This window comes from Oncorhynchus mykiss, chromosome 9, assembly GCF_057628025.1.
Source record: "Oncorhynchus mykiss isolate SJ-2025 chromosome 9, ASM5762802v1, whole genome shotgun sequence".
Lineage (NCBI taxonomy): Eukaryota > Metazoa > Chordata > Actinopteri > Salmoniformes > Salmonidae > Oncorhynchus > Oncorhynchus mykiss.
The window spans coordinates 5,977,093-5,987,092 of NC_143030.1; the positions used below are offsets into that span (position 1 = coordinate 5,977,093).

Genomic DNA, 10,000 nt, shown 5'->3' on the forward strand with positions numbered 1-10,000 from the left:
CTTTCTCCCCATATTCCTCTAGGAGTTGACCAGTTTGATGCTTCTCTCCCTCCCCATATTCCTCTAGGAGTTGACCAGTTTGATGCTTCTCTCTCCCTCCCCATATTCCTCTAGGAGTTGACCAGTTTGATGCGTCTCTCTCCCCATATTCCTCTAGGAGTTGACCAGTTTGATGCTTCTCTCCCTCCCCATATTCCTCTAGGAGTTGACCAGTTTGATGCTTCTCTCTCCCTCCCCATATTCCTCTAGGAGTTGACCAGTTTGATGCTTCTCTCTCCCCATATTCCTCTAGGAGTTGACCAGTTTGAAGCTTCTCTCTCTCTCCCCATATTCCTATAGGAGTTTACCAGTTTGATGCTTCTCTCTCCCTCCCTATATTCCTCTAGGAGTTGACCAGTTTGATGCTTCTCTCTCCCTCTCTCTCCCCATATTCCTCTAGGAGTTGATCAGTTTGATGCTTCTCCCTCCCCATATTCCTCTAGGAGTTGACCAGTTTGATGCTTCTCTCTCTCTCCCCATATTCCTCTAGGAGTTGACCAGTTTGATGCTTCTCTCTCTCCCCATATTCCTCTAGGAGTTGACCAGTTTGATGCTTCTCTCTCTCCCCATATTCCTCTAGGAGTTGACCAGTTTGATGCGTCTCTCTCTCCCTCTCTCTCCCCATATTCCTCTAGGAGTTGACCAGTTTGATGCTTCTCTCTCTCCCCATATTCCTCTAGGAGTTGACCAGTTTGATGCTTCTCTCTCCCTCCCCATATTCCTCTAGGAGTTGACCAGTTTGATGCTTCTCTCTCCCTCCACATATTCCTCTAGGAGTTGACCAGTTTGATGCTTCTCTCTCTTTCTCCCCATATTCCTCTAGGAGTTGACCAGTTTGATGCTTCTCTCCCTCCCCATATTCCTCTAGGAGTTGACCAGTTTGATGCTTCTCTCTCCCTCCCCATATTCCTCTAGGAGTTGACCAGTTTGATGCTTCTCTCTCCCCATATTCCTCTAGGAGTTGACCAGTTTGAAGCTTCTCTCTCTCTCCCCATATTCCTATAGGAGTTGACCAGTTTGATGCTTCTCTCTCCCTCCCTATATTCCTCTAGGAGTTGACCAGTTTGATGCTTCTCTCTCCCTCTCTCTCCCCATATTCCTCTAGGAGTTGACCAGTTTGATGCTTCTCCCTCCCCATATTCCTCTAGGAGTTGACCAGTTTGATGCTTCTCTCTCTCTCCCCATATTCCTCTAGGAGTTGACCAGTTTGATGTCTCTCTCTCTCTCCCCATATTCCTCTAGGAGTTGACCAGTTTGATGCTTCTCTCTCTCCCCATATTCCTCTAGGAGTTGACCAGTTTGATGCTTCTCTCTCCCTCCCCATATTCCTCTAGGAGTTGACCAGTTTGATGCTTCTCTCTCCCTCCACATATTCCTCTAGGAGTTGACCAGTTTGATGCTTCTCTCTCTTTCTCCCCATATTCCTCTAGGAGTTGACCAGTTTGATGCTTCTCTCTCTCTCCCCATATTTCTCTAGGAGTTGACCAGTTTGATGCTTCTCTCTCTCTCCCCATATTCCTCTAGGAGTTGACCAGTTTGATGCTTCTCTCTCTCTCCCCATATTCCTCTAGGAGTTGACCAGTTTGATGCTTCTCTCTCCCCATATTCCTCTAGGAGTTGACCAGTTTGATGCTTCTCTCCCTCCCCATATTCCTCTAGGAGTTGACCAGTTTGATGCGTCTCTCTCCCCATATTCCTCTAGGAGTTGACCAGTTTGATGCTTCTCTCCCTCCCCATATTCCTCTAGGAGTTGACCAGTTTGATGCGTCTCTCTCCCCATATTCCTCTAGGAGTTGACCAGTTTGATGCTTCTCTCCCTCCCCATATTCCTCTAGGAGTTGACCAGTTTGATGCTTCTCTCTCTCTCCCCATATTCCTCTAGGAGTTGACCAGTTTGATGCTTCTCTCTCTCCCCTTATTCCTCTAGGAGTTGACCAGTTTGATGCTTCTCTCTCCCCATATTCCTCTAGGAGTTGACCAGTTTGATGCTTCTCTCTCTCTCCCCATATTCCTCGAGGAGTTGACCAGTTTGATGTCTCTCTCTCCACATATTCCTCTAGGAGTTGACCAGTTTGATGCTTCTCTCTCTCCATATTCCTCTAGGAGTTGACCAGTTTGATGCTTCTCTCTCTCTCCCCATATTCCTCTAGGAGTTGACCAGTTTGATGCTTCTCTCGCTCCCCATATTCCTCTAGGAGTTGAACAGTTTGATGCTTCTCTCTCTCCATATTCCTCTAGGAGTTGACCAGTTTGATGCTTCTCTTTCCCTCCCCATATTCCTCTAGGAGTTTACCAGTTTGATGTTTCTTGCTCTCCATATTCCTCTAGGAGTTGACCAGTTTGATGCTTATCTCTCCACATATTCCTCTAGGAGTTGACCAGTTTGATGCTTCTCTTTCCCTCCCCATATTCCTCTAGGAGTTGACCAGTTTGATGCGTCTCTCCCTCCCCATATTCCTCTAGGAGTTGACCAGTTTGATGCTTCTCTCTCCCTCCCCATATTCCTCTAGGAGTTGACCAGTTTGATGCTTCTCTCTCTCTCCCCATATTCCTCTAGGAGTTGACCAGTTTGATGCTTCTCTCTCCCTCCCCATATTCCTCTAGGAGTTGACCAGTTTGATGCTTCTCTCTCTCTCCCCATATTCCTCTAGGAGTTGACCAGTTTGATGCTTCTCTCTCTCTCCCCATATTCCTCTAGGAGTTGACCAGTGCCCTCCTCCATGTGAAGCTGCATCTGTTTGTCCAGTCCTTCACCCTGGTCTTCTTCCCTGTTGCCATGTGGCTCTGTATCAAACTACTGGCTCTTACCTCAATCAACACTTGGCTACTCCGAGGGTGAGTGTATACACACACACACACACACACACACACACACACACACACACACACACACACACACACACACACACACACACACACACACACACACACACACAGAGAGAGAGAGTTGCTCTGTATCTATCTTTAAACCATTGGCTGCTCCGAGTGTGAGGAGCTTTGTGTGTGTGGGGGCGGGACCATCGGATGTTCCTAACACACAACTACATACTGTATTGGGAGGGGGAGGGGCTAGAGAGAGGAAGGGGGGAGGAGCTGTGTGCGTGTGGGGGCGGGACCATCGGATGTTCCTAACACACAACTACATACTGTATTGGGAAGGGCTAGAGAGAGCAGGAGGGGAGAGGGGCTAGAGAGGAAGGGGGAGGAGCTTTGTGTGTGTGTGGGGGCGGGACCATCAGATGTTCCTAACACACAACTACATACTGTATTGGGAGGGGGAGGGGCTAGAGGGAGGAGGGGGGGGGGGAGTGAAAGAGTCCTTTATTCAGCCAGTGGTTCTACCTTACGGTTGCCATGGGTGACGTGACCTTGACAAAGACCCTGTTGTGTGTGTGTGTGTGTGTGTCTCTGTGCGTGCGTCGTCTAGGTTACAGACGGTGGGATGTATGCCTCCACCAGTCTCCTCTGCTGTCATACTCACCAAAGCTGTGGGGGGGAACGAGGTATTTACATACAATGTTTTTATTTTTATTTAACCTATTTTTATTTAACTATGCAAGTCGGTTGAGAACAAATTATTATTTACAATCACGGTGCCTAAACCGGCGTACGTACAGGTTGTATTTGGAATGACGTTCTAGTTCCCTGGTAGTACACGACAAGCTGGACATTATGGACGTTCTAGTTCCCTGTTAGTACACGACAAGCTGGACATTATGGACGTTGTTTCCCTGGTAGTACACGACAAGCTGGACATTATGGACGTTCTAGTTCCCTGGTAGTACACGACAAGCTGGACATTATGGACGTTCTAGTTCCCTGTTAGTACACGACAAGCTGGACATTATGGACGTTCTAGTTCCCTGGTAGTACACGACAAGCTGGACATTATGGACGTTCTAGTTCCCTGTTAGTACACGACAAGCTGGACATTATGGACGTTCTAGTTCCCTGGTAGTACACGACAAGCTGGACATTATGGACGTTCTAGTTCCCTGGTAGTACACGACAAGCTGGACATTATGGACGTTCTAGTTCCCTGGTAGTACACGACAAGCTGGACATTATGGACGTTGTTTCCCTGGTAGTACACGACAAGCTGGACATTATGGACGTTCTAGTTCCCTGGTAGTACACGACAAGCTGGACATTATGGACGTTCTAGTTCCCTGGTAGTACACGACAAGCTGGACATTATGGACGTTCTAGTTCCCTGGTAGTACACGACAAGCTGGACATTATGGACGTTCTAGTTCCCTGTTAGTACACGACAAGCTGGACATTATGGACGTTCTAGTTCCCTGGTAGTACACGACAAGCTGGACATTATGGACATTCTAGTTCCCTGGTAGTACACGACAAGCTGGACATTATGGACGTTCTAGTTCCCTGTTAGTACACGACAAGCTGGACATTATGGACGTTCTAGTTCCCTGTTAGTACACGACAAGCTGGACATTATGGACGTTCTAGTTCCCTGTTAGTACACGACAAGCTGGACATTATGGACGTTCTAGTTCCCTGGTAGTACACGACAAGCTGGACATTATGGACGTTCTAGTTCCCTGGTAGTACACGACAAGCTGGACATTATGGACATTCTAGTTCCCTGGTAGTACACGACAAGCTGGACATTATGGACGTTCTAGTTCCCTGGTAGTACACGACAAGCTGGACATTATGGACGTTCTAGTTCCCTGTTAGTACACGACAAGCTGGACATTATGGACGTTCTAGTTCCCTGTTAGTACACGACAAGCTGGACATTATGGACGTTCTAGTTCCCTGTTAGTACACGACAAGCTGGACATTATGGACGTTCTAGTTCCCTGGTAGTACACGACAAGCTGGACATTATGGACGTTCTAGTTCCCTGTTAGTACACGACAAGCTGGACATTATGGACGTTCTAGTTCCCTGTTAGTACACGACAAGCTGGACATTATGGACGTTCTAGTTCCCTGGTAGTACACGACAAGCTGGACATTATGGACGTTCTAGTTCCCTGGTAGTACACGACAAGCTGGACATTATGGACATTCTAGTTCCCTGGTAGTACACGACAAGCTGGACATTATGGACGTTCTAGTTCCCTGGTAGTACACGACAAGCTGGACATTATGGACGTTCTAGTTCCCTGGTAGTACACGACAAGCTGGACATTATGGACGTTCTAGTTCCCTGTTAGTACACGACAAGCTGGACATTATGGACGTTCTAGTTCCCTGGTAGTACACGACAAGCTGGACATTATGGACGTTCTAGTTCCCTGGTAGTACACAACAAGCTGGACATTATGGACATTCTAGTTCCCTGGTAGTACACGACAAGCTGGACATTATGGACGTTCTAGTTCCCTGGTAGTACACGACAAGCTGGACATTATGGACGTTCTAGTTCCCTGGTAGTACACGACAAGCTGGACATTATGGACGTTCTAGTTCCCTGGTAGTACACGACAAGCTGGACATTATGGACGTTCTAGTTCCCTGGTAGTACACGACAAGCTGGACATTATGGACGTTCTAGTTCCCTGGTAGTACACGACAAGCTGGACATTATGGACGTTCTAGTTCCCTGGTAGTACACGACAAGCTGGACATTATGGACGTTCTAGTTCCCTGTTAGTACACGACAAGCTGGACATTATGGACGTTCTAGTTCCCTGGTAGTACACGACAAGCTGGACATTATGGACATTCTAGTTCCCTGGTAGTACACGACAAGCTGGACATTATGGACGTTCTAGTTCCCTGGTAGTACACGACAAGCTGGACATTATGGACGTTCTAGTTCCCTGGTAGTACACGACAAGCTGGACATTATGGACGTTCTAGTTCCCTGGTAGTACACGACAAGCTGGACATTATGGACGTTCTAGTTCCCTGGTAGTACACGACAAGCTGGACATTATGGACGTTCTAGTTCCCTGGTAGTACACGACAAGCTGGACATTATGGACGTTCTAGTTCCCTGGTAGTACACGACAAGCTGGACATTATGGACGTTCTAGTTCCCTGGTAGTACACGACAAGCTGGACAGATCCCTGTACATTACCGTGTGTTGGTTCCGTTTTAATAAACGGGGATTCTCTTCCCTCAGGCTGCCGCCATCTTTAACTCCGCCTTCGGAAGCTTCCTGGTAAGACTGAATTGTGTCTCTCTCTACCTCTACCATGGAGCCATGTGAAGGTAGACTAGCACCTGTGTGGGGGGGGGGTGCAGGACTTGTCCGTCTATACTGGACTCGTGCTACAGAAACGGGCTGTTCTGGCCCGGGGGGGACAAGACTCACTAACTTCCTGACCATGGAGCCATGTGAAGGCCTTGAAGGTAGACTAGCACCTGTGTGTGTGTGGGGTGGGGGGGGGGGGGGGGGGGGGATGAACAATATTGAGCCTGTCTGACATCCCTATTCTCTGGGGTGGTGTGTGTGTGAACAGTATTGAGCCTGTCTGACATCCCTATTCTCTGGGGTGGTGTGTGTGTGAACAGTATTGAGCCTGTCTGACATCCCTATTCTCTGGGGTGGTGTGTGTGTGAACAGTATTGAGCCTGTCTGACATCCCTATTCTCTGGGGTGGTGTGTGTGTGAACAGTATTGAGCCTGTCTGACATCCCTATTCTCTGGGGTGGTGTGTGTGTGAACAGTATTGAGCCTGTCTGACATCCCTATTCTCTGGGGTGGTGTGTGTGTGAACAGTATTGAGCCTGTCTGACATCCCTATTCTCTGTCTACAGGGGATACTAGTGACACCACTGCTACTGTTACTGTTTGTAAGTATTCTCTACCTTCACACCCCTTGACCTTTGTCACCTTTTTGTTGTGTTTAGAATTAAAATCATTTTTTTTCCTGTCTACACAAAATACTCAAAGTGGAAGAACCAATTTTAACATTGAAAAAATAAAAACACTAATCTTCATTTAGATAATTATTCAAACCCCCGGAGTCAATATATTTTAGAATCACCTTTCTGGGTAAGTCTCAAGTCTTGCCATAGATTTTCAAGGTGATTTTCTAAGGCCAAACTGTAACTAGGTCACTCAGGAACATTCACTGTCTTCTTGGTAAGCAACTCCAGTGTAGATGTGGCCTTGTGTTTTAGGTTATTGTCCTGCTGAAAGGTGATTTCATCTCCCAGTGTCTATTGGAAAGCAGACTGAACCAGGTTTTCCTCTAGGATTTAGCCTCTGCTTAGCTCCCTAGTCCTTGTCGATGACAAGCATACCCATAACATGATGCAGCCGCCACTATATTTGAATATATCAAGAGTGGTACTCAGTGATGTGTTGTATTAGATTTGCCCTAACATTACACTTTGTATTCAGGACATAAAGTATTACTTTAGTGCCTTGTTGCAAACAGGATGCATGTTTTGGAATTTTATTCTGTACAGGCTTCCTTTTCACTCTGTCATTAAATAATTTAGGTTAGTATTGTGGAGTAACTACAATGTTGTTGATCCATCCTCAGTTTTCTCCAATCACAGCCATTAAACTCTGTGACTGTTTCATTGGCCTCATGTTCAAATCCCTGAGTGGTTTCCTTCCTCTCCGGCAACTGAGTTAGGAAGGACACCTGTATCTTTGTAGTGACTGGGTGTATTAATACACCATCCAAAGTGTAATTAATAACTTCGCCATGCTCAAAGGGATATTCAATGTCTGCCTACCAATAGGTGCCCTTCTTCACGAGGCTGTGGAAAACCTCCCTGGTCTTTGTGGTTGAATCTGTGTTTGAAATTCCCTGCTCTACTGAGGGACCTTTACAGATAATTGTATGTGTGAAGGTACAGAGATGAGGATGTCATTAATAACATCATGTTAAACACTATTATTAAGCACAGAGTGAGTCCATGCAACTTATTATGTGACTTGTTAAGCACATTTTTACTCCTGAACTTATTTAGTCTTCTTACCATAACAAAGGACTTGAATAATTATTGACTCGAGCCATTTCAAATTTTCATTTTGTTTTCATTTCTAACAAATGAATTTAACAAAATTCACTTTGACATGATGGGGTATTGTGTGTAGTAGATCAGTGACACAAAATCTCAATTTAATCTATTTTAAATTCAGGCTGTAACACAATAAAATGTGGGAAAAGTCAAGGACTTAATTAAATTAAATTATTAGAATTAAATGGAACTTTCTTTGTCACATGCGCCAAATACAAATCTATCTAATACAAATGTATTTATAAAGCCCTTCTTACATCAGCTGATATCTCAAAGTGCTGTACAGAAACCCAGCCTAAAAACCCAAACAGCAAGCAATGCAGGTGTAGAAGCACGGTGGCTAGAAAAAACTCCCTAGAAAGGCCAGAACCTAGGAAGAAACCTAGAGAGGAACCAGGCTATGTGGGGTGGCTAGGAAAAACTCCCTAGAAAGGCCAAAACCTAGGAAGAAACCTAGAGAGGAACCAGGCTATGTGGGGTGGCTAGGAAAAACTCCCTAGAAAAGGCCAAAACCTAGGAAGAAACCTAGAGAGGAACCAGGCTATGTGGGGTGGCCAGTCCTCTTCTGGCTGTGCCGGGTGGAGATTATAACAGAACATGGTGGTCAAGGAAAAACTCCCTAGAAAAGGCCAAAACCTAGTGAGGAAACCTAGAGAGGAACCAGGCTATGCAGGTGTAGACCTAACAGTGAAATGCTTACTTACATAACCAACAATGCAGTTTTAACAAAGTAAGAGTTAATAAAATATTTTCTAAATAAAGTAACACAATAAAATAAAAAATAAAAAATAACAGTAACGAGGTTCTGGTACCGAGTCAACTTTTTATTTTACCTTTATTTTACTAGACAAGTCAGTTAAGAACAAATTCTTATTTTCAATGACGGCCTAGGAACAGTGGGTGCCTGTTCAGGGGCAGAACGACAGATTTGTACCTTGTCAGCTCAGGGATTTGAATTTGCAGCCTTCCAGGTTGCTAGTCCAACGCTCTAACCACTAGTCTACCTGCCGCCCCTACACTCTAACCACTAGACTACCCTGCCGCCCCTACACTCTAACCACTAGGCTACCTGCCGCCTCTACACTCTAACCACTAGGCTACCCGTCGCCTCTACACTCTAACCACTAGGCTACCTGCCGCCCCTACACTCTAACCACTAGGCTACCTGCCGCCTCTACACTCTAACCACTAGGCTACCCGTCGCCTCTACACTCTAACCACTAGGCTACCCTGCCGCCCCTACACTCTAACCACTAGGCTACCTGCCGCCTCTACACTCTAACCACTAGGCTACCCGTCGCCTCTACACTCTAACCACTAGGCTACCTGCCGCCCCTACACTCTAACCACTAGGCTACCTGCCGCCCCTACACTCTAACCACTAGGCTACCTGCCGCCCCTACACTCTGACCACTAGGCTACCTGCCGCCCCTACACTCTAACCACTAGGCTACCTGCCGCCCCTACACTCTAACCACTAGGCTACCTGCCGCCCCTACACTCTAACCACTAGGCTACCCTGCCGCCTCTACACTCTAACCACTAGGCCACCCTGCCGCCTCTACACTCTAACCACTAGGCCACCCTGCCGCCTCTACACTCTAACCACTAGGCTACCTGCCACCTCTACACTCTAACCACTAGGCTACCCTGCCACCTCTACACTCTAACCACTAGGCTACCTGCCGCCCCTACACTCTAACCACTAGGCTACCCTGCCGCCTCTACACTCTAACCACTAGGCCACCCTGCCGCCTCTACACTCTAACCACTAGGCTACCCTGCCGCCTCTACACTCTAACCACTAGGCTACCCTGCCGCCTCTACACTCTAACCACTACGCTACCCTACCGCTTCTACACTCTAACCACTAGGCTACCCTGCCGCCCCAATGTGCTGGGGGGGGGGGGGGGGGGGGGTAATTTGTACATTCAGAAAGACCCCTGGACTTTTCCCACATTTTTGTTACGTTATGTTATGCCTTATTCTAAAATCAATT

The 10,000-nt window shown here is 46.8% G+C and overlaps 1 protein-coding gene across 2 annotated transcripts in view; it reads left to right on the forward strand.

Moving 5' to 3' along the window:
- Positions 1-10,000, forward strand: part of slc10a7 (solute carrier family 10 member 7) — a 71,832-nt gene that overhangs the window by 4,347 nt on the left and 57,485 nt on the right. For both annotated transcript variants that reach the window (XM_090183345.1, XM_090183346.1), the window contains exons 3-6: positions 2,738-2,874; positions 3,467-3,542; positions 6,143-6,181; positions 6,781-6,816. In XM_090183345.1, the coding sequence (XP_090039471.1) occupies positions 2,738-2,874; positions 3,467-3,542; positions 6,143-6,181; positions 6,781-6,816 (288 nt within the window). The remainder of the gene's footprint in view (positions 1-2,737; positions 2,875-3,466; positions 3,543-6,142; positions 6,182-6,780; positions 6,817-10,000) is intronic.